Source organism: Hibiscus syriacus, unplaced genomic scaffold (assembly GCF_006381635.1).
Source record: "Hibiscus syriacus cultivar Baekdansim isolate YM2019G1 unplaced genomic scaffold, ASM638163v2 tig00111309_pilon, whole genome shotgun sequence".
Classification (NCBI taxonomy): Eukaryota; Viridiplantae; Streptophyta; class Magnoliopsida; order Malvales; family Malvaceae; genus Hibiscus; species Hibiscus syriacus.
Genome location: NW_024063052.1, coordinates 529,088 through 554,878, shown reverse-complemented (window position 1 = coordinate 554,878; position 25,791 = coordinate 529,088). Strand labels below are relative to the sequence as shown.

The 25,791-nt window shown below is 36.3% G+C and overlaps 1 protein-coding gene, 1 non-coding gene and 2 pseudogenes across 2 annotated transcripts; 3 read left to right on the top strand and 1 right to left on the bottom strand.

Moving 5' to 3' along the window:
* The first annotated feature begins 1,122 nt into the window (after positions 1-1,122).
* Positions 1,123-1,208, top strand: TRNAM-CAU. Its single transcript is given in 2 exon segments — positions 1,123-1,160; positions 1,173-1,208. It is a non-coding gene; the product is annotated as a tRNA-Met (tRNA).
* Positions 1,209-2,430: 1,222 nt separating this feature from the next.
* On the top strand, positions 2,431-3,323 carry LOC120158244 (annotated as a pseudogene).
* A 1,783-nt stretch (positions 3,324-5,106) lies between these two features.
* On the top strand, positions 5,107-6,758 carry LOC120158239. The gene is made up of 4 exons (XM_039169129.1): positions 5,107-5,325; positions 5,438-5,514; positions 5,623-6,523; positions 6,602-6,758. Exons 1-4 carry the CDS (start codon positions 5,242-5,244, stop codon positions 6,668-6,670), a joined length of 1,131 nt encoding a protein of 376 aa, XP_039025060.1. The 5' UTR covers positions 5,107-5,241; the 3' UTR covers positions 6,671-6,758.
* A 556-nt stretch (positions 6,759-7,314) lies between these two features.
* On the bottom strand, positions 7,315-10,972 carry LOC120158182 (annotated as a pseudogene).
* Between the last annotated feature and the right edge of the window lie 14,819 nt (positions 10,973-25,791).

The following is a 25,791-nucleotide window of genomic DNA, read 5'->3' as shown; positions in this document are numbered from 1 at the left end:
GAATATTATAGTGCCAAAATTTAAGAAAATTAATATTTTAGAATGTTAGATTGAAATAATTTGAGGATTATGAATAAAAAATTAATATAAAATGAAAAATAAAAATAAAAAGTATATAATAAATCGGGTACCGGGTCGGAGGGTACCCGGTTAACTAATATTTTGTGACTCATACTCGACTCAGAAACTCGAACAAGTACCCGATTCGGAAAATCAAATATTTTTATATAAATACCCTATATTTTTTAACTGGTTCAGCGGGTAGACGGGTCAGCTGAATAGGGTCGGGTATTTTTGAAGAACATTACTGGCATGAATGTGACATCATTCGGTTGGAGGATTAAATTTATTTTAATTTATTAAAAGTATTAATAAATTGAGAGAATATGTAAATAGCATAGACCAAATGTTTGATTATATAAAAAAAATATTTAACTGTTGTTAACGACAATTAACTCGGGATGACTGCATCTTAATTAAATAAAAAAATGACTATATCTTAATTAAAGAAAAATAAAAACGACCACATTTTATATTTTCTGAAATCAATGATTAAAAGTGGACAAAACACAGATAAATTACCAACTATTTGGTCATAGTTAAATGACCATATCCATGTAGTAACCTTATACTCAACTATTTGGTCTACATGATTTTTTTTATCTATTTTCTGAGCAAAAGGCATATGATTTTCTAGTAGTTAAATTACTTTCTCATCAAAGTTTATGCACTCTTTTCTTTCTGGTGTTTCCAGAACCAACAAAATCAACATAATTTTATGTTTTCTAGAAATGAACAAATAGGTCGTAGTCAGTGGTGGAGTAACATCTTGGTAAACGTGAGCATGTGTCAACTTCGAAATTTAAATTTTCTTTAATTATTTATTTTATTAATAGTGTCTATTTTAAAATTTAAATTTTTTTCGATTAATTATTTATTTTATGAATTCTATTCACCCTAAAATTATATTTATAGTTATCCCATTTAAAAAATTCTATATCGTTAATATTTATGTACCCACCATTCGTAGTTAAAGAGTTCAATTTTAAAATTTATTGATATATTACTAATCCAACAAATTAATATTATTTATATAAAGTGATAATCAGTGCCATGAACAGCGCGGTGGTGGCGCAGTTGGCTAGCGCGTAGGTCTCATAGCTGTTTGAGTTATCCTGAGGTCGAGAGTTCGAGCCTCTCTCACCCCATGCTTTTACTTTTTCCTTCGTTTATCTCTTGAAACATAAGTAAACTAATTTAAGTATATTATTTTCATAATACTCCTAATTAATTATTGTTTTGAACAACCTTATATAATTTCCTTTTCCTGAAATCTATGTATTAATTATTCATTAATATGCTTCCGATCTTGGCATATAATCAATGTTTGATCTACATAAACAATAAACAGTTTTATTTTATATTTTAGGGGGAAATGTAAATAAATAAAAATTATCTATTAGTGTATTTGGAAAATAGATAAAATTATCTTTTTAATTATCTTTTTATCATATATTTTTAAGGTAGTATTTATATTTTTTGGCAGTGTATATATCTTACATATGTGACTACTCAAACCTAAAACTTATAAGAAGAAAAACATTTACTCTAACTATTGAAATCACTTGATAAAAATTTTAAGGGTAAAGTATAGTAATGGTCACAAAACTTTTCTAAAGCTTTCATTTAGGTCCTTCAACTTTTAAAACTTGCAATATAGTCCCTCAATATTTAGTCCATTTGTAATATGGTCCCCCAACAGTTATGTTGGGGACCATATTGCAAACGGACTAAATGTTGAGGGACAATATTGCAAACGGACTAAATGTTAAGGGACTATATTGCAAGTTTTAAAAGTTAGGAGACCTAAATAAAAGCTTTAGAAAAGTTTAGTGACCATTATTATACTTTACCCTAATAATAATTTGGGGCAATTTACTTATGGAGTTAACGTGGCAATAGTATTAACAAAAACAAAAACTTACTCTAAGGTAAGTAAATATTTGTGTAATTCATCCAAGAAACAAAAAAATTTTGTAGGAAAAACAGTCCAGATCTCCGACATATATTGTTTTAATGATCAAATTGAATAATTATTTTCTGGGGGAGGCAACCAGAAATCGTGAATCCATTTACGGCCAAAGAAGAGAAAGTAAGATCGTTTGTCTCCCCTATTTTCTTTTCTGTATGAACTAAAATCTCTTTAAATTCTCTCATTTCTCCTGCTTGAAGCAGCCATTTGATCTACCGTGAAAAAGCCCAGTCCTCATATAGCCGTTCATTGTTATATATTGACATGAATATTTGAAATTGTTTTGGGAATTTCAAATCTGGTTTTTGATTCAGTGCAAGGTTTTGTTTACCTGAAAATTTTGTCAAAATTTATTGATTGATTTGTGCTAAAAAAAAGTGACGATTTTATCTTAAGAATTAATATGCTCATGAATTTTAACTGTATTTTAATGTTGGGTTTTTCTCTTTAGATTGAATAAAGCTGAAAAAAGAGAAGTTGAAGGAATTTTTTTAGTTTAAGTAGTGATGGGGAATCCATTGTTTTATGAGATATTGGAAAAACCAGCAACAAGTTGTATAATAGGAATCTGTAGTGGAATGTGGTATTACATCCAGAAGAACATTGGTTATCAGCATGTCGGTTTAAGTTACGAAACGGCGTTGGAAGGGCAATATTGGAGAGTAATTGTTCTTCATCTTTTTTTCAATATGAGTGCCCTTTGGAGTCTTGGTGTTGTTGAACAATTAGGCCATTTAGGCCTTGGAGTGGCTTATTACCTTCATTACACACTTGTTTTGGTAGCTGTGTCGGGGTTGCTCGTGTTGGGAATGTACCATTTATTAATTCAGCGGTTTAAGATTGAGTATTTCCGGTGAGTGACTGCTGTCGGTTATTCTTGTGTTGTTTTTGGATGGATGACGGTTTTGTCTGTGAAGCAACCTTCAACAAAGTTGGATCTCTTTGGATTCCTTTCGCTTCCTATTAGTTTTGCGCCTTTCGAGTCATTGATTTTCACTTGGATAATTGTTCCGCAAGCAAGTTTTGTTGGACATTTATCTGGAATCATTGTGGGGTATGCTATAGATTGGGGCTTGATTCATGGGATGACCAGTTATTGGGCAGCTTCCATGGTGGGATATGGATTGCAGTAGTTTCTGCATTTAGTTTGAAACATTCTGGTGCATATGATTTTGATTTTCTTGAGATCGAATCCATTATAGATCCTTCATTGCCTTGTATTCGGTTTATCGGAGATGGTAGAACCTTGCAGATTAGTACAGTTCCCGTTGAAGGCAATCAAATTGTTTAGTTGGTTTGTGAAGAATGAAGGTGGTGGTTTTGCTTTGTTGATGCTATCACAGTTGAAGGCATTCATTGCTTTGCTTTACTTTGCTTTGATTTGATAATAAAATTCCCAGGTTTGTTTGCAAAGCTTTATACAAATTTCTTCACTGACTTGGCTTGCAAGTCACTCATCACCAAGCATTCTATGTATATGCTTTTAAATAGACTTTAAAAACAAATGAAAATAATTTAAATATTTTCTTTTCAACGAGTATTAATTGATCTACAACCAAAAAAATAATTGAGAGGATACAACAAAACTTGCTCAAAAATATAATTTTAATATGGGTAAGTATAGTAATGGTCACTGAACTTTTCTAAAGCTTTCATTTAGGTCCTCCAATTTTTAAAACTTGCAATATAATCCCTCAACATTTAGTCCGTTTGCAATATGGTCCCTGACGTAACTGTTGGGGAACATATTGCAAACAGACTAAATGTTGGGGGAATGTATTGTAAGTTTTAAAAGTTGGGGACCTAAATGAAAGGTTTAGAAAAGTTTAGTGACCATTACTATACTTTACCCAATTTTTAATCAAATATTTAATATTACATTTATATTATGATCAAATGTTTAATGCCGTATTTATCTTATCATTGACTATTTTGATATTTACTAATAATTTGATTCAAGTATCACATTAATTAATATACAAACAAAATAATAGTTTGAGTACGATATTTATAAATATTGCTAAAACACTATAATAATATATAAAATAAAAAATTAAATATGAAATTAAATATTTTAAAAATATAGATATTATATTAAATGTTTTAAATATTTTAAAAATATAAATATTACGTTTAATATTTCATTAAAATAAATATATCACATTTAATGTTTTATCAAAGAACAAATATTACATTTATTAAAATACAAATATCTATATTACTTTATTTAGAAAGAGAGCGAATAACACTTAGATAAGATCTAAACTATTTAAATTTAATAGAAGATAATATTTTAAAATGTTCGATGAATCTAATTGGTTTAAGTGGTAAATAGTTTCACATTATTTAAGATCTCGATTTCGAGTCCTTGTGTATATTGAAAATAGCGTTAAAAGACTCACCTAACAAAGTAAGATATACGATGGGAATCGACCTGTATTGATTAAGAAGAAAATCTGAAATCAAATTACAATAAAAAATGTTTCATGACTTAGTTTTTTATACTTTTTTAAGGTTTAAGGGTCATTTTTAATCCTTTAGTAGATTAAATTTATCAATTTAGCTCTATTGTATTTTCACATTAATTTAATCATCAAAGTTGTTTAATTGTAACATTTTATGTCATTCTTTTAACTTAAAACCCTAAGTTAATATTTAGAGATAAAAGAGTTATGGTTTAGGCTTTAAAGATTATAATTTGAGATTTTAAGTTGGGAGAAAGATTATAAAATGATACAATTAAATAATTTCAATGACTAAATTAACGCGAAAATATAATAACATCAAAAGTGATAAATTAAGTCTATTATGAGGATAAAATTACTCTTTTGACTTTAATTAATAACAAAGAGAAAGGAAAATGTGTGACGTGACGTGGGGGATAATATCAATATATTAACGGTCAAGATAGGTTTATTATTATTTATTTATTACAATTATTTTTCTAAGTTTTAACAAAATGTAATCCACAATCATGGTTCGTAACGGTCACTTCCTTTTTCCCTCTCTCACAAGTTTATAAAATAATATTAACGAACCAAAAAGCAAAACCTAAAAACTGTTATGTCCGATCTCTCTCTCTCAAAACGCTCCCTCTCTCTGCTCTAAAACCATGAGAACCCACCATTGTTAACGCCAACAAAGAAAACCCAAGACAGAGTAAAGGTTTTCTTTTTTTATTGTTCAAGAATCAAACAGAGATTCTTGCAATGGGATGTTTTCTTGCATGTTTTGGTTCCTCCAAAGACCGAAAGAATCGAAAACGCAGACACAGGGTTCAATATCCATCACAAGTAAGTTTTTTTTTTTGTTCTTTCTTTATGGGAATGTACTGATTTTACTTTATTTGGGTATTTTTAGTCGCATGAAGCTTATGATTTCAGGGTCTTTTTTTTTTCTCCTCAGAGAAATTTTAGTTACAATGATCAATCTACAGTTTCTTTAGAACAGAGCAGCTTGGGAACCCCTATCAAGGGAGTTAGGTGAGTAAAATTATTGGGTTTATTATGTTTAATTCCTTTTTTTCTGTTTGAAACGATGGATTAGATTTTGATACAATCTCTTTTTGGGGTTTTGATTTGGGGGTTTAGAGATGATAAGGCAGAGGAGCAGCTTGGTTCGGGTTCTCGAAAGAAAGTAACTTTTGATGCTAATATTAAGACATATGAACATGTTTTGGTTGATGAAAGTACTGATTTTGATTTGCATGGTGAAGAGGAAGAGGAAAAGAAATTGAAGGAGAAAGAAGAGGAGAATTTGGCTAAACCAAGGGAGTCTGAGAATTCCTCAGAGTCTAGCTCAAGTTCTTACCCTCCTAATCATAGGTATCAGAATTGTAGAGAAAGTGATGATGAAGAAGACGATGAATTGGACTACGAAGAAAGTGATATCGGCGATGAAGAGGATGATATTGAAGAATCGAAGCCCATCGATTTGATTCGAGTCGTTAGAGCGGGTAGGGACGGCGATGTTCATCCGGTGCTGAAGCCGGTCGAAAATCTAGATCAATGGAAAGCTGTAAAATCCAAAGGTTCAACACCATTGAAGCTGCAAAAGGAGAATCTCAGCTTGGAACAAGAAGAGCCCCGGCTTTCGACTAGCTTGGACCATAGTTCCAAGGATCGATCTTTCAGTTTCAGTGAAGAAGTTTCAGTTGATGCCAGCCTTTCCAATTGGTTGTCTTCTAGAGAAACTACACCGGCGAAAAAGAGTAGCACATTGGATGCGTGTACGCCGGAGAGGAGCGTCTCAATAGGTTCGATTCCGACGAAGATGAGCCCCGAAGATAGGCCGATTTTGGGTGCATTAACTATGGAAGATATCAACAAGTTCTCAGCATCATCTGCACCAAGAAGGTCTCCAAGTAGGAGCCCGGAGGAGATGCCGATAATCGGAACGGTGGGAAGCTATTGGAATCATGAGAGCACCACCATTAAGGACTCAGCTGCTTCTTTCAAAGGAATACCAAACAGTACCAGCAAGTACAGAGAGGTAACATTAAGCTTTTCCTGTCGCGTTCTGCATCAAGGGATGATAGGTTTTGATGGAGTTTCATTTGGGTGCATGCAGGATAAGAAAGTGAATTGGCATTCTACTCCATTTGAGAAAAGATTGGAGAGAGCTTTGAACAAGGCGTAACCCCAATGAAAAAACATATATGTATTGCCCGTGTTGTTATTTTTTTGTTTCCATATAATCTACATGTGTGTTTATTTTATTTTAATTATTTATGTGTGATCTATTAAATAGGGAAATTCGATGTCTTTATTGGTGGGAGAATTATAATGATTAACAATAACAATTTAATCAATATATTTGGATTTCCCATTTATAAGTAAAAAAATACTTATATTTTTGTATATCAATGATGATTACAACGACAATAATAACTACAATGTATCCTCAATCCCTTTCTTTCATTTTTTTTTCTTTCTATAAGTGTTGTTAATTTATATTTTACTTTAAAATTTATCTAAGGACTTTAAGAAATAATTTAGATGGTCAAAAATAAGTTTTAAATTATTTTATGAGCTTTTTTTCTAAAACTTAAAATGCTTTCAAAAGTTAAAGAATAACTTAATTTTATATAAAAAAAATCTGAACAAATATTATCTATTCTATATTATTAAAAAAATAAATTACATATTTAATCATTTAATTATTCTCGCAATTTTATTATTGGGTGAAAGAGTATAATTTAACTTATAGGTTTTAGAATTTTGCAAAAGTAATAATAGTTGAATAGGAAATTAAGCAATGCCATGTTTGACGACTAAGGAAAAAAACTAGACCTTTGTCTGTCCCTAGATGAAACCTTACTTGTTCTTGTTCTATCTCCCAAAGCTAATTAGGCTGCTAATGGTTGTTGTTCTCAACGTCTCACCCAAGCAAGGCTGGTTTCTTGTAGATAATTGTTGTGCCACGGAGCGCATCGCAGGTCCTGAGTCCGGCACCGGACGTTTGCACGCCAAACCTATTGCGAAAACCGATGCAACTTTGTGTGCTGTTCTGTTACTAGGAAGTGGAAGCCGTTGGTCCAGCAAATCCTTGAGATACAAATCCTTATTGTCTGATAACGGTGTTACTGATGACAACAACTCCCCTGGGTGCTTACCCATCATAATCTACAATGCCACTGTTGTGGAAGACGGCTATCGGATAGAAAAAAATCATAACTGATAATTTGAGAAAATAAAATTGAAGATAAAAGAGACACAAAATTTACGTGGAAAACCCCTAAAATATTTAGGGTAAAAACCACGGGCAACGGTAGAAGAATTTCACTATGAGAAAATAGGAATTACAACCTCTCTCGATCTACCAAAGAGAAAACAATGATAATTCTCTCTAGATAAAAAGGAGAAAACAACTCTCAAGAAACTCTCTAAAATCTCTCTAGTATTGGAAGAAAGCTAGAATGCTTTGAGATGCTTTTGAAGCTAAATGAGCTAGGGTATTTATAGTTGAAAACTAAGGACTAATTTGTAAATACCCTAAAGTTTAATGACTAAATTATGATTTAGCCATTGTCCAAAAAATCAACAAAACAGCTCATTTTTTTCGGTGCATTTAATATGTACCTTTCGGTGCTTAGTCAACAGCCACCACTCCGAAGCTGTAAACATCACATTTACTTGTGATCCGCATTGGGAGTGCAAGCTCTGGAAGACCGACAACATTAAACAACGTCAACAATCACATCCCGGCTTAAAAAAGGAAAAGATACCGTCATGCTAACCTGGTGCCATGGACTCATAAGAGCCAGCAACCGTGGTCCAGTTGGATTCAATAGAGGTCGCAATTGGGTCATTCGGATAGGTCGTTTTGGATCAGGTTATTTCGGGTTAGGATTACATTCGGTTTGGATTTGGTCCGGTTTGGTTCGGGTCATAACAGGTTCGGATTTAGTTTGGGTCAATGGAAATTCAATTCGGGTCGGGTCAAGATCGGATCGATTGATTTTCGGGTTGGGTCAAAATCAGATCGGTTGGTGGTCGGATGGGTTAATCTCAGATCGATTGATTTCGAGTCGGGTCGATATCAGATCGGTTGATTTGGGTTTGGGTCAAGCTTTAGATATTCGCGTCAATTCAGATTGGTTTTGGTTCAAATCGACCTTTAGATTTTCAAGTTAATTCGGGTTGTTTCTGTTTAGGTCAACCGTCTTCTCTTTTTGTCCTCTTAATCATCGGTGTTGCTCTTTATAATTTGTAATTCGGAAAATTTATGTGACCATATATTGTCACATCCCAAATTTGATGCTAAAAGTTTTAGTTTAAATTAATTAAATCAACTTAGAATATTTGGAAGTATGAATTAACTTTATAAATCTTAGGATTGATTGTAGTATTAACCCTCAACAATTTTTTACTTTTGTTATAACCAATCATCATTTATTATATTTAAAAAAAATACATAATATATGTATATATATATTTACTTATTTCAATTTATTTTTTATATTATTTTGGAATGATATAGAAATTATTGGGTATAGAGATAGTCTTTTAAAATAGTAAAGATTATATTGAATTATTAAATTATTACTAAATATGGTGATAAACTAATTGTACAATATAAAATGAGAATAAAAATATATTATTCTACTATTTATTTAATTACTAATGTGGTGATGTAATTGAGTTTTTTAACCGCAACTACTTGGCCTGAGGGCAATTCTGCTCCGCAAACACTTGCAAATCCCCCTTTACCAATCAAGTACTTTTTATTAAACCCCTCAGTGGCTCTTTCAATGTCACCAAGTGTAAATTTTCCTTCGCTTCCCCAAATGCTAGACTCAGAAAACTCGGTTTTTTTACTAACTTTAATCTCTTCGTCAAGCGTTCGGTTTTGTCGACGGCAATGCACAATCACTCCAGCAGCAATCAGTGCTGGAGTTAGTATGCCACAGATGGGAACAAGGATAGCTATAAGAAGAACCCTCCTGTTGTTGATAGGACTTAAACTGCAAGGTATCAATCCATCAACATCTCCACACAAGCCTGGATTTCCAACAAAAGCATTTCCAGAAGCTTTTTCGAATACACCGTCGCTCGGAATTGGTCCTGTTAACTCATTGTACGAGAAATCGAATTTTTGGAGACTAATCATGGAGGACAATGAAGTTGGGATTCTGCCAGAGATACCATTGTGTGAAACGTTTAAGTTCTCCAATGATACAAGCTTCCTCAAATCTTGAGGTATTGAGCCTGAGAGGGAATTGCTGCTGAGATCCAGCAAAAACTGCAAAGCAGATAAGCTGCCAAGCTCACTTGGAATTTCACCAGATAAGATGTTGTGACTCAAGTTCAAGCTCAATAGTTTCTCGCAGTTGTCAAGCTCTACTGGTATTTCGCCTATCAATCAGTTTCCCGAGAGATCAAGGAACTGTAACCTCACCTAGTTGCCAACAAACAGGGGGATGTTACCTGTGAGACGGTTCTGCCTCAAATAGAGGTTGAACAACAGGCTCAGATTTCCCAGTTCCAATGGAATCTCCCCTTCAAAAGAATTTTCAAACAGTTCAACAGTTTGCAGCTCAGATATGGTTCCTATTCTCTCAGGAATCGAACCATTTAACTCATTGGTTCCTAATTGAAGATATTCGAGTTTTGAAAGCATAGAAATATTGGAAGATAGTCCCTTCAAAGGCATTATCAGTGAGATTGGGAGACACAAGCTTGGTGAGATTTGTGAAAAGTGATTCTGGTTTTGGACCAATCAATCTATTCAACGAGAAATATAGGAAAATAAGATTACGGTAGTCGAATATAAACCGACGGAATTCTGATTCGAGTGCATTGTTAGCTAAACTGAGGTACGTCAACGATGGCATGGACAAGAAACCGGACCAGTCTGAAGAAACAAAGTAGTTGTGTCCGAGGTCGAGGTGTCTTACATTTTGGAGATTGCTAACTTCAGGAGGAACCGCTCCACTGAGATTGTTGTTGGATAAACTCAGATATTGAAGTTCCCTTAAACCACCCATCTCCACCGGTAGCTCGCCTTGGAAAGAATTGCTGCTCAAGTCCAACACAAGCAGCTTGGACAGAGTACCGATAGAAGCCGGTATCGGGCCATCCATGGTGTTGTTTTTGAGGTCGAAGCGCGTGAGACTGGTGAATGGGGTGAAGTTGAACTGAGAAATGGAACCGGACATGTCTGAATTGAAAAGGTTGATTTGGGAGACGGTTGCAGTGGCATCATCGCATGTAATGGAAGTCCAGTCGCAGAGGTTGTTGAGATTGGACAGCGACCATGAGTTGAGCGAAGGTGATGAAGAAAGCAATGTGTTCTTCCATCGGATGAGTGCCTCCGCTTGTGTTCCTGCTGAACAGGTGATCTTCAATGGCAGTAAAGAGAGCAGAATAACGTGAATGAAAACGAGACAGGGGTTTGGAAAATCTGACATGTTAAAGATTTTACAGATTTAAGGTGGGCTTTTTTAATAACTTAATAAAAAGAAAGGTTTTTTTAATACTAAATTTAGTTTTTGTGTCGGGCACGTGATTTAAATATGAGGCCATAAGTGCAGAACACCAAGTAAGATCCTTTAGTTTGACCTGTGAAGATGGTTTGTGTAGACACCTGTTTTTGTTCGGGTCTTTTTTTATTATTATTATTATTATTATCGTTATTTATTATTATTAATTAATTACATATATTTTTGCAGGCCAAATTAAGGCCTGATTACAAAGTGACCCAGCTGACCCATTACAACAACCCGAAGCCCAATTGGCCCAGAGACCAGAAGCCCACTGCTAACCCAGACCCAACCTAGCAGATTAGGGTTTCAAACCCTAAAACATATTAGGGTTTCAAACCCTAATCCCCTACTCAGCCGCCGCTTCTGTTTGGACTTCCAGCCGCCGTGTGACTCCTCAGCTTCCCAGACGCCATCCACTCAAGCCGAGCCTCCCCTTCTCTTCCTCTGACGCCGCCACCATCACTGTTCCGGTCTGACCCCAACTGTTTCACTATTGTCATCTACAGCAAAACCAATCAAGAAAATATATCATATACAGTTCAAATCTCACAAAATCTAAACTCCAAATTAAATACCAATAAATCCCTAAATATTCGGGATTTCTATCCCACCAAATCAGAAAAAGCCAGGCTCTACCTAGATATCATCATCATCTCACCAGAAATCAGGAGGCAAGCAAACATAAAAGACCAAAAAAAGAGAAAATGGGGGACGGTCGGTGAAAAAACAGAGAGAGAAAAAAGAGATACGAAACAAAAAAAAAAAAAAAGAAAAGAAAAGTTTTACCTTCTCGAACCACCACCGTGAATCTCGTTGTGACCTTCTCCGATCCCAGCTAGCCCCATATCTGAAGGTAAAGCCTTTTCCTCTTCTAGGTTAGTTAGGGTTGGAGTGCAGTGGGTTTTGGGGTTATGATTCACTTAGGTTTTTTTTAGGTGAGAGAGATGAGGTTACTCCCCATGGCCATCGATCTACGGTGGCCAGGGAGTTTAGGGTTTAAATCCTCGGTTGAGGATGAGAGAAGGAAGACGGAAGGGTTTAGGTTTCTCTAGGGTTTTCGCCGCCGATTTACGGTGTTTGCGACCTCTGTTTTTTCTCCACGCGGAGAGAGGCGGAGGATAAGGGAGAGAGGTGGAGAGCCTTTTTGGTTCTCTGTTTTCTGGAGAGAAGAGGAGATGTGAGAAATGAGAGATTGGCCGGGGAAGGGCTTGGGTTTAGCCTTATAGACCGAGTCCGAAACGGCGCCGTTTAGGTCGAGGACTCGGTTGTAATTTCGTCATGGGTAAACTGCGTAGAAGGGGCTCCCAGGTTTTGAACGTTTATGATATAGCCATTTCTTGTATTTTATTTATTTTGTACTTTATACCTCAAGTTTGTAATGTTTATGTATTGGCCACCTTGCAATAATATTCTGTAAGTTTCAACATTTGTACTATGTGTTTATAATGTTCACATTTTGCTCACTGTTTTTCTGTTTGGCTTAAATACCGAATTTGCATTGTATGTTTCATTTGTTTTATTTTAGTCATTTGTCTATAACATAGGAAAGTATTAATTTACGTATTTAAAATCTAAGTTCTTTATACGATTTATAGTCATTGTGTAAATCTTGTATGGGTTATTTACTTGCTTGGTTATGGTCATTTTGTTTAGGTTTATTTAGATACTTTTGCTAAATATATGTATAATTTATTTTTACTTATGTTATTGTTTTTACTTATTTATTTTATTTATGTTAATATTTGTGTTTAGTATGAATTAATATTAGGAAATATTTATATAGATATATATTGGTTAATAATCATTGGTTAATAATCATTATTATATTATTGTGTGATATGGTTAAGCTTGCTTATGTTATAGACGTTCATTTTACTTAATAGTATAATAAATTTTATTTCATTTTTATTTATTATTTTTATAACGTTCAATATGTTAATGTATTTTCTAATAATTAACTATATAGGTTTTAGATGAACAGAGTATGATTTACTTTATACTCATCTCGATATAATTTGGTGTTAATTCAAAGATAGAATATACTTTATAGATGAAAAATAGACGAGATAGCTTTCCCGATGGAGGATTGCAAATCTCGGGATTTCTCACCAAGTTAAGTATTTCTATTATTTCAAGTAATATTCAATAAATAAATTATAATTGATTTATCATTCCTTTTTTATAATTCTTATTGTATTAATGGTTGTTATATTAATATTAACGATACATGTTTTAGATAAATTAAGCATATTTTATTTTCTACTCATGTCAATATTATTTAGTGGTAATTCAAAGATGGAATATACTTTATAGATAAGAAATAGATGAGATAGCTTTCCCGTTGGAGGATTGCAAATCTTGAGATTTCTTACCAATTGAAGTATTTCTATTATTTTAACAAAAATTCAATAAATAGATCATATTTTTACTTCTGCTTCAAATTTTAAGTTCCACCATTTACGACTATATATAAGTGACTAAGTACCGATTTTGGGCGTTGTGAGAGGGGTGTTTACCCTTCCCTATACGTAACCGACTCCCGAATCTGTTTTAAATGAATCTTTGGTAACATAGACCGAATATTTGTCTTATAAAACTATTTATCTTAAAATTGTTTTTAAAAGACGTTTTTAGGTATTTGACCTACCTAACCCAAAGGTCGATGGCGACTCTTTTCAACTTTATTCAAATCAATACAAATTTCCCAATTTTTCCAAATTAAAGTCATAATTGTTTTAAAATAAATAATATTTAATTGTTTAAAAAATGGTTATGACAGCTTGGCGACTCTGCTAGGGACGGCTAGAGAGTCAGGCTGTCGGTCGCTTATATATGGTCGTTATGGTGGAAATTATAAGTTCGAATCTTTAGTAAAACTATGATCTATTTATTGAATTTTTATGTATTATTTTATCTCTTTATTTTTATATACTAACATTTTAATTGTTTTCATTTTTTTTCAGATATTTCTTAGTTCTCGTTGGGTGTTATTTTTTATTTTTATTTTCCCTGTTTTTGAGTCAAAGGTTTGTTTGTTTCTCCTCACACACATCACTTTCATTAGCATAACATGAGCTCTAGACATGAGTTTCGATCCAAATTAGTTAGGGTGATTGCTTTACTCTCGTAAGAATTTATTCTTCGTATGAGTTTTAGCAAATAACCCATGGGATACATACCTTATACCTTCGTAGGAATTTATTCCTCGTATGGGTATAAGGCAGTGAATCCCCTCGAATTGAACTCGGTCCGTTTGAAACCTGTAATGGGTGAGGATTGAGGGTTTGGTAGCCCAAGGGGGCACTGACATCAAGGACAATTCGAGTTCCTTTTTTCCTGTTAGAGCTGAAACCATGCATATAGCGAACCATAGAACGGTCACACTAGGTAGAGTCATACTGAACCTCTGTCCGTCAATAGGTACCCAAAATAGGCGTACACAATGGAGAAACCCTCTAACCTTTTTATTTTATTTTATTTATTTATTTTTGAGTGTGTAGAATAGATTTATTCTTTTAAAGCATGTGAAATAGAATTTAGGTGCAGTTAGAATTTAATTAATTTAGGAGGGTAGAGAGCATGTTTGGGGTAGGACCCTTTTTGAGGAATATTATTCGGGTAGATAATACATAAATAGAATAGATTTATTTCCCGTTTTACTTATCTTTTTATGTTGAATTTATGCAATGTTTTTGACTAACTGTTTCGTTTGTTTTGTTTATTTTTTTCATACTGCATAGACATATCATTAGAAAAGGCGATTGATCTGTGAGTATCGATAAAGTGGAAAGACTTTCACGATGGAAAGGAGTTTCCTAAACAAAGAAGTGAATCCAGCAGATGTAAGGAACTGGTCCGAAGCCAAGCAGAAAGAGCAGGGAGATAGTCTATCAGGGAACTACGTGTCGGATCTGTCTGATTATGCACCAGCTTCTTTAAAACAGAATGAGCTTCAGGGATTGAAAACCATTTGGGAAAGTTGGAATCTTATTGAGAGGCAAGCTTTTCAACAGACTTATGGGGATATATTTCATCTGATATACGTGAAGGTAGACCCGGTTCTCATACGAAGCATAATACAGTTTTGGAATCCGGCCTATAGTTGTTTCACATTCAACCGAGAGGACATGACTCCAACCCTCGAGGAATACCAATTTCTGTTGAATTTGACAAGCGTTAAAGTGGACAAAGTTTACTCCCGGTCGATAAAAGGGCCTTCTTTTAAGTCAAAGCTTGCAAAGATCTCGGGCACAAGCGACAAATGGGTAAATGATCGCTTGCAACGCAAGGGAGAAAGTGAGGGAGTGCCGTGGTCTCACTTACAAAAGATAGCTGAAGCACACGTAGATGAAAACGTGCGTAGAGATGTATTTGCTTTGGGTATATATGGTTTGGTAATCTTTCCAAAATGTTTGGGGTTGATCGAGCTAGCAGTAGTCGATTTGGTTGAGAAGTTAGGAAGAGAGGTGAATCCAGTCCATGCGATTCTTGCTGAAACTTTCCGATCTTTGAATATATGTAGAAGGTTAGGGGGAGGTCGTTTTATGGGTTGTGCTCAATTGCTTACTGTGTGGATCAGAAGCCATTTCTGGAAGGAAAAAGTCAACTATAATCGTTTTTTGAAAGATTATTCTTCTATTGCTGAGTACCTTACGAAGGAGTGGCCTGAAGTATCTCAGAAAGATCAATGGATTGATTTCTTCCGGAATCTACAAAATCAAAACATAGCATGGCGAACACCGTGGCTGATGCATACACAAATCTTGTTCAAGTGTGGAGATTTGGACTGGATCATATTACTGGGACTGTGGGGAGGAGTGGGATACGCTCCTTTGTTGATATTGAGACAGTACGGTGCCCGAAAGTTTGTTCCCGTGACTCATGGGTTGACTGGTGCTGAATTTGATTATAAAGAAGGCAATTATAGAAAGAAAATCAAAGATGTGGCTGATTCCTGGAGGATGACTTTTAGGACTAAAGTAATTGGAGCGGATGTTATCTTGACGCCTGATTATGAAGCCTGGAGAATCAGGAGGGTAAATGATAAGATACCTTTAACATCTGGAGAGGGATCAAGGTCGATAGAAGAACAAATCAGAAATATCCCTTCGAATTTGGAAATCCAAAGAATTGAGTTTGAAATGGAAAAGGCTAAAGATTCCAAGAAATAAAGAGATGGAGAGAGAAAACTTCATGTTGACTATCGAGGCTGAATTTCATGCCAGACAGTTTATAATGATGAGAGAACGGAAAGAGGAGGTGGAAGCCGATGTAGAAGACTTAAAAAAAAGATTATCAAAGGGTGCAGCAAGTGAGAAAGAAACTTGGATCCAGAGAATTAGCGGCTGCAAGACGGCGAATCAAAAGTCTGGAAATTGAGAACAAGTGTCAGATCAAGAAGATAGAAGCTGGAAAAGCAAAAGTATACGAGCTAGAGGCCGATAAAAAGGAATTGATCAAGCAGTATAAAGCTGAGGCTCGTAGAGCTCAAAAACTCCATGAAGAAAAAGAAGTCAGCCTGAAAGAATTAGAAGAAGAAAAGAATCAAGTCCAGGGGTTAAAAACTGAGATGAACAGTATAATTGAGGACTTTGAGGACAAAGATCGAAGAATTTTAGAGCTCGAAGAAAAAAGAAAGCAAAAGAAAGAAGAGATATGGTCTGAGAGACAGGGATGGAATCGAATCCTAGATAGAAAGCAGGCAGAGATTGGATCGTGGATGCAGAGATTCTCTACAAAAAGTCAGCAAGTAGATGAGCTCACGGGAGAAATGGGAGAATTACAGATGAGATTCGAACATGAGATGAACCAATCTCGAGCTATGAATGATGAGCTCAAAAGTCATGTATCGAACCTTGAGCAATCCCTTCTGCAAGTGCAAGTTCCTCCCGTTTCAGTGGACCTAAGAGTTGCTCTCGAAGAAAACAAATACTTCCAGAAGGAAATCAGAGAATTGAAAGGTGAACTCCAGAAATGTCGAATTCATATTACCAGTCTAGAAAAAGAAATCAAACGCATCAATAAGGGATGGGAAAATACATATGAGCATTATCGATCCTTGGTAGAAGAACGCGAGCGCATGATGGGGGAAGCTATTGCTCAAATGGGTGAAGTGGCTCGGTACATGAACGAATTAGCCAGTAGAGCGGAGATCATCCAACTGCGCACAAATCCGGTTTCTGAGTATACGAGGGAGATCATCGCCATTATGAATGAAATTGTAGAGCTGAGTCTGAGGGCTAGGCCTTATATGTAATAGAACTCCTTTGTAATGAATGAAACTTTTTATCCAATGAAAGTATTTCCGAATGGTTACTGCTTGGGTCAACGCCTTTTATTTGCATTTCATACTGGCATCATTCATTATGCATAAGTATATTCATCATTTATAATGCATCACCAATAAAATGTATCATTTATAGCACATTACCAATAATATGCATTCGAATTTAAAAGAACAATAAAATTAATTTCCGAAGGGTTATGTGACAGACGATTCTGGCAAGTAAGAACTCCAATCCTTATCACACGCGAAGTAGAGCCATGGAGGCCAAGCTTGATCAATTAAAGAAAGAAATGCAAGAAGATTTACTAAGAATACAACAAGAATGGCAGGCAAAGATGGATCAATCACAAAAGTCAATTATAGATCAAATCCTGCAAAGCCAGGCTAATATGATGAATGAGATGATAACCAAGATGTCTGGGATACGTACTGAAACAGTTAAAGAACCAAGCACTGCCCCTGTTGAAGTTTCTAGGCAGGAGTCTACCCCGAGACTAGTTATCTCACCTGAAAAGCTAGTTGAGCATCCTGCAGGGTCTTCCGCGGTAAAGGTTCAAATGGCCATGACTAACCCTCAAAACAGTCCTTATGAGTATATTGATGTAGATCCTGAGGAAATGGAGAAACCTAAAACGAAAGTACCAGAGCATTTAAAGGACTGGTGCAAAGGGTTTTTTAAAGAAATGGGAAAGCAGAGTTCTCAAGACGGAATGAATGCAGAGGAATTGAGTCTTGTGCCAGACCTAGTATTACCACCAATTCAAAATGCCAGAATTTGAAAAGTATGATGGGAAAACTTGTCATGTTGCTCACTTGACCATGTTTTGTCGAAGAATGACAGGATTTGTGAAGGATGATGGGCTATTAATTCACTGTTTCCAGGCCAGCTTGACGGGGTCAGCTGTCAGATGGTATAACCAATTAACCCGAGCTAAAATAGGGTCTTGGAAGGATTTGGCCAATGCGTTTAAAGAACAATATCAACACGTTACCGATATGATGCCTGATCGTGTTACTCTCCAAAATATAGAGATGAAGCATAATGAGACCTTCCGACAATACGCTCAGCGCTGGAGGGATATTGCTGCTCAAGTGCACCCACCGCTTATTGAGAGGGAGTTTATAACCATGTTTATAGATACGTTAAAATCTCCTTATATTGATCATATGTTAGGAGTGGCAACTAAGAGCTTCTCTGATATCGTGATGTGTGGAGAGATGATCGAGAGAGCATTAAAGAAGGGGCAGATTGTCGGTAGCCAAACTCCTGCAAAGAAACCCTATGTGAAAAGGAAAGAAGGAGAGGTGAATAATGTAAATTTCTCTGTGAGTAAGCCGAAGATGGGAAATTCTTCTTCATCCCAAGGAGAGACTAAGCGCGAGCATAACAATGAAAGGATGACGTTCACTCCCATACCAATGACTTACAGTGAGCTCTTCCATGGATTAGTCCAAGCTCACGTAGTATCACCAAAATTCATTGATCCAATTAAACCACCTTATCCAAAATGGTTCAACGAAAATGAGACATGCGAATATCATGCAAATCTCAGAGGGCATAACATTGAAAAGTGTCTCTCTTTCAAAAGAGTGGTTGAAGATCTGATCAAGAGAAAGGTGGTGTCCTTTAATGATTCTGAAGCACCCTGTGTTGCTGCAAACCCGCTTCCAAATCATCAGAATCAGGGAGTGAACGCTATTGAGAAAAATCAGAGAATTAAGAGGAGAATTGAAGAAATAAGAACACCACTGAAATGGGTATATGCTCAAATAAAGGAGAGAGGGTTGTTGAGCCCTAGAAATGAATGCTCAACGGAAAAGACAGAAAACTTTTGTGAATACCATGGTGAAAATGGTCATCAAATTCAGGACTGTCAAGAATTCAGGCAAATAGTCCAAGAATTAATGAACAAGCAGGAGTTGCAGTTCTATGAAGAAAGAATGAGTGAGAATGAAAGATATATCTGCGCTTCTGAAGAAAATTCAAGGGAAGCTGAAAAGAATTTAAAAAAGCCTGTCCTGGTCATATCGAAACCAAATTACGAGGCCAGCAGTGGAAGTATAACATCTAGGGTGGTGATCAAACCCCTGCGCCTTTTACCTACAAGAGTAACAAGAGTGTTCCCTAGGACTATACATGCCAAATTAATACTCCTGAGAGTAAGGAGGAAGAGGTTGCTGAAGTTGGATTTTTCACCAGGAGTGGAAGATGCTATGCTCCTGGAAAGGCTGATAAAGCAAGAGATGTGGTTATTAAAGATCCTGATGATAAATTGAATGAGCCTGTTAAGATTGAGGAGGCTCAGGAATTTTTAAAGTTTCTGAAACACAGCGAGTATAATATTGTGGAACAGCTTCATAAGACCCCAGCGCGGATTTCAATGTTATCTCTACTGTTGCATTCGGAAGTACATCGAAATACTCTGATCAAAGTGCTGAATGAAACTTTTGTAGGGAAGGATATACCAGTGGAACGTGTGGACAGGATGGTAAATCATATTAATGCAGATAATTTTATTTATTTTTATGATGACGAAATACCTGAAGAAGGAAAAGGCAGGGGCAAGGCTTTACACATTACGGCTCATTGCAAAGGAGTCATCGTCTTAGGGGTGTTAATTGACAACGGATCGGCCTTGAATGTTATGCCATTCGCCACTCTAAATAGACTTCCTGCGGATGTATCACAAATGAGGGTTTGTGGCAATGCTGTAAGGGCATTTGATGGGACAGAACGCAAGATAATGGGGAAGATGATTATCCCTCTCAGAATTGGCCCTACAACATTTGAAGTAGATTTTGTTGTCATGGATATTCATCCGAGTTATAGTTGCTTGCTAGGGAGACCCTGGATTCACATGGCTGGGGCAGTTCCTTCCTCCCTTCACCAAAAGCTCCGATTCATTGTTGATGGGACTTTGGTGACCATCAAAGCGGAAGAAGACATCATTGCCTCTATCACTACAGATGCACCATATGTAGGGGTAGATGAAAATGCACTAGAGTCCTCCTTCCAGTCCTTGGAATTTGTTAATGCTACTTTTATCTCTGAAGGCAAAAGAATTCCCATTCCTCATCTTTCAAAAAATACAAAGATGCAATTAAAAGAGACATTAGCTAGAGGAGCAAAGGTAGGGAAAGGCTTGGGAAAGAAACTGCAAGGCATCACTGAAGGGCCGGCTGCAGTTCCTAAAAGAAATTATTTTGGTCTCGGATACAAACCAACGTACCATGATAAAGTCAAGGATGCACAAAAGCTTAAGGAAAGGAGGAAGGCAAGAGTAAAGGGAGAAGATCTAGTTTGGGGACCCATGGTCATTCCGCCTCTCTCCAAATCTTTTGTGTCTGGAGGATTAGTGATTAACACGCTGAAACAGTCATGGGATATTGAAGATACAGAATTTGTTGAAGATTTATTGGGAAGCCTGAGCATCAACGTTATCACAGATGATTCTACTGGAGAGTGCTCATTAGCATCAATCCGTCCGTGTCCTTCTGGCTATGTTTTGAACAATTACACTGTTGAAGAACTCCCTGTGTTCTATAAGCACTTTTCAAAGTAATGCATAATAACAAATCTGTCTCCTTTTGACCCAAATATAATAGGGCTTTTGTAAAAGGACAAATTGTTATTTGTCATTGCTTTAATGAAACAGTGTTCTTCTTTCATTCTAATCTTAGCAAGTATTTTATTCATCTCTTGAGTATTCTTTATTCTTTATTGATAATTATTCTCTTGATAAATATTAGATAAAATTTTTGTCCACAGCCAAATATACTCCTTTTGGATTCGCAGGTCTTCAGATATCAACTGTTCGAGTAATGATACTTTTGAACCACAAATTGATTTTGAAAATGACATGTGTCTCGAAGAATCTGAGGGTTATAAAGATGAAGAGGAATGTGAGTTAAACTTTGAGCTTGTTAGAATGATGGAGCAAGAAGATAAACAAATATTACCCCACAAAGAGACAACTGAAACAATAAATTTGGGAACAGAAGATGATATAAAGGAAGTTAAAATTGGCACTTCACTCTCACCAAAAATAAGAGATGGTCTTATAAGCCTTCTTCGGGAATATAGGGATGTGTTTGCTTGGTCTTATCAAGATATGCCGGGGTTGGAGACTGACATCGTGATGCACAAGCTACCAATAAAGCCGGAATGCAAGCCTGTTCAACAAAAACTTCGTAGAATGAGACCAGATATGATATTAAAAATCAAGGAAGAAGTGAAGAAACAATTCGATGCTGGATTTTTACAAGTGGCCAAGTACCCTGAATGGGTAGCAAACATAGTGCCAGTTCCAAAGAAAGATGGCAAAGTTCGGATGTGTGTTGATTACCGGGATCTCAATCGAGCGAGCCCCAAAGATAATTTTCCACTCCCACATATCGATACTTTGGTTGACAATACGGCTGGTCATGCTCTTTTCTCTTTCATGGATGGTTTCTCAGGTTACAATCAAATTAAGATGGACCCAGAAGACATGGAAAAGACAACTTTTTGTGACAATGTGGGGTACATTTGTTACAAGGTGATGCCCTTCGGACTTAAGAACGCCGGGGCAACATATCAAAGATCAATGGTTACGTTGTTCCACGATATGATGCACAAGGAGATAGAAGTGTACGTGGATGATATGATTGCTAAATCACAAACCGAAGAAGAACATGTAAAAGTCTTGAGGAAGCTGTTTTTAAGATTAAGAAAATACCAGCTCAAGCTTAACCCAACCAAGTGCACATTCGGAGCTACTTCAGGGAAGTTATTGGGATTTGTAGTCAGTGAGAATGGGATAGAAATAGATCCTGGTAAAGTCAAAGCAATTTTGGAATTACCTCCCCCTAGAACGCAAAAGGAAGTACGAGGTTTTCTGGGGAGGTTAAATTATATTGCCAGATTCATCTCTCAGTTGACTGAGAAATGTGATCCAATATTCCGATTATTGAGAAAGCGAAACCCAGGAGAATGGGATGATAGTTGCCAAGAATGCTTCGATAGAATCAAGGGTTACTTAATTAATGCTCCTGTCTTGATGCCACCAATCCCAAACAAACCATTGATTTTATATTTGACTGTTTTTGAGAAGTCAATGGGATGTGTGTTGGCCCAACATGACGAAACTGGAAGAAGAGAACGAGCTATTTACTATCTCAGTAAGAAATTCACTGACTGTGAGACTCGATACTCCTCTATCGAAAAGCTGTGTTGTGCTTTAGTATGGACTACTAAGAGGCTGAGACAGTATTTGTTGTATCATACTACCTGGTTGATATCAAGACTGGATCCGTTAAAGTACCTGATGGAATCAACGACTCTAACTGGAAGGATGGCGAGATGGCAAATGTTGTTGTCCGAATTTGATATAGTCTACATGAACCAGAAATCAGTTAAAGGGAGTGCTATTGCAGATTTCCTGGCGAGCAGAGCATTAGAAGACTATAAGCCAGTAAAGTTTGATTTTCCGAATGAGGACTTAATGAGTATATTTGTTACTGAAGAAGATACTCCGAAAAATGAAGTATGGAAAATGAACTTCGATGGCGCTTCTAATGCTGTGGGACATGGAATTGGGGCAATACTAGTTTCACCTGAGGGAGATCATTATCCTTTTACTAGTAGGCTCGCCTTTGAATGCACTAACAATATGGCAGAGTATGAAGCATGTATCTTGGGTATTCAAGCTGCAATTGAGCGCAAAGTTAAAAGCCTAGAAGTATTCGGCGATTCTGCTCTGGTTATTTATCAGCTTCGCGGGGAATGGATGACTCGAGACTCCAAGTTGATAGAATACAAGAACTTAGTGATGGAGTTGATCAAAGAGTTTGAAGAAATTTCTTTTGCTTATCTTCCTCGTGAAGAAAATCAAATGGCAGATGCCTTGGCTACGTTGGCAGCTATGTTTAAGGCCGATGATCAATCTCGAATGATGCCTATTCGGATGAGTATAAGAGAAATGCCAGCTCATTGTTGCAACATAGAGGAAGAAGAGGATGATAGTCTCCCATGGTATTATGATATTCTCCAATATGTGAAGTATCGGGCTTACCCGGCGGAGGCAGCTGAGAATGATAAACGGACCTTAAGAAGATTAGCAATGGGGTATGTCCTTGATGGAGATATATTGTATAAAAAGGGCAAGGATCAGGTGCTTTTGAGATGTGTGGATAGAATCGAGGCCAAGAAAATACTTGAGGAAGTCCATGAAGGAGTTTGTGGAACACATGCTAATGGATTCACAATGGTTAGAAAAATCATGAGGTTTGGGTACTATTGGTCCACTATGGAAGGAGATTGTATCAGATTTGCTCGAAGATGTCATAAATGCCAGATTCATGATAACCAAATACATGTTCCTCCTTCACCACTCCATGTAATGAACGCACCTTGGCCATTTTCAATGTGGGGCATCGATGTCATTGGGGAAATTTCACCGAAGGCCTCAAATGGACATCGTTTTATCCTAGTGGCTATAGACTACTTCACCAAATGGGTTGAAGCTGCCTCTTATGCTAATGTCACAAAAGGAGCAGTGTGCAGATTTCTAAAAAGAGAAATCATTTGTAGATATGGAACACCTGAAAGGATCATCACAGATAATGCATTGAATTTGAACAACGATTTAATGAAGGAAGCTTGCACAAAGTTAAAGATCAAACATCACAATTTGGCTCCTTATCGCCCAAAAATGAATGGGGCAGTAGAGGCAGCGAATAAAAACATCAAGAAGATCATCACAAAAGCAACTGAAACATATAGGGACTGGCATGAAAAATTACCTTTTGCATTGCTTGCTTATCGCACGTCCGTTCGTACATCTACTGGGGCAACACCATTCTCTTTGGTATATGGGATGGAAGCAGTTTTACCTGTTGAGGTGGAAATACCTTCTTTGAGAGTATTGATGGAGTTGAAACTGGACGAGGCTGATTGGGTACAAAGTAGGTTTGATCAATTAAATTTGATTGAGGAGAAAAGGCTGAGAGCTATCTGCCATGGCCAAATGTACCAGAAAAGGATGATACGAGCATATGACAAGAAAGTCAGACCTCGAGAATTTTGTGAAGGCGATTTGGTACTAAAAAAGATCTTACCTATGCAAAAAGACTTTCGAGGGAAGTGGATGCCGAACTGGGAAGGTCCCTATGTTGTAAAAAAGGCATTCTCAGGAGGAGCTTTGGTGTTAACAGAAATGGATGGGGAAGATTTGCCTAATCCCGTGAATTCAGATTCGGTCAAACGATATTACACTTAAAAAAAATGAAAAAGAAGAAAATAAATAAAGGAGGGTTCAAGATGAAAACCCAAAATGGGCATCTTGAAACCAAAGGAGGATTCGAGTTGAAAATCCGTAATGGACGGCTCGAATAATCAGAAATTGAAATGGTGGATTCCCTCGGAAGCCTAACAGTTTAGGGAAAGACTCTCATGCTCACACATCTTTTGTACGATCTGAATCTTCGAACACATGTCAACTTTCGAGAAATATTTGGGGTGAAGAAATAGAAGGACTCAGCATTTGATATTCACTATATTTGTCCATTGTTTTTCCTTTGTATATACTTGTTTTCTTGTCCCAAAAGATTGTACTTTCTCATTACCTATCTTCAGTGAAATTTTTGAATTTGATTCAATATCCTCGCATATATTCACCAAATTACTAATCAATAACATCGGTTATTATGCCTTACTCGGAAAAGTGTCAGAGTATGGGGATTTTGAAACAGGTGTTCGCCAGAGAACACATACAAAGGCACGCTCCCATCAATCATTAAACGAATCATTGAGAAAAAAAGAGGGTTTAAATTAAAGAAATCAGTTTTAACATAATCATACTTTTCCCAAGCAAAGAAGTCCCAATTTAAAGGCATGCGACAAGGAAAGACCATTCTGAATGAATTTTCTCTGAAAAATCAATCAATGACCAAAGAATCAAAGAGGCAAGATAAACTCTCTCGGGGTAGATCAGAAGGACCAAGTCAAAGAATATTTAGTGAGAGGTCAAGGAAGTAACCAGGCATGGACAAACGCATAAATATCGCATATTCCGGTCAAAGAGTATGAGAGATTCCCAATGCCAGGATCGAACTGAGCATAACCCTTTAAACATGCATTTAGATCATCCTTAGGGCATATTGCTAACATGAAATCATGGCATATGACCATTTTTACAGGATCTTCAAGACTTATTTCATTATTGAAGCAATGAATCAGTCAACATCAACTGACCAGATCTCCTCATCACATAGGAGAGTGTCAACATTAGGATAACCAGCCGTCATCATCACGTAGGAACCGAGTTATCACCCTTCCTAAAGATGGCCAGAGTTCTTCATCATGTATGAACCATGTCATCTACCCTTAGACGACCAGACTTCCTCATCACGTAGGAGCCGTGTCAACCTTAGATAATCAGCCGTCCTCATCACGTAGGAACCGAGTTATCACCCTTCTTAAAGATGACCAGAACTCTTCATCGCGTA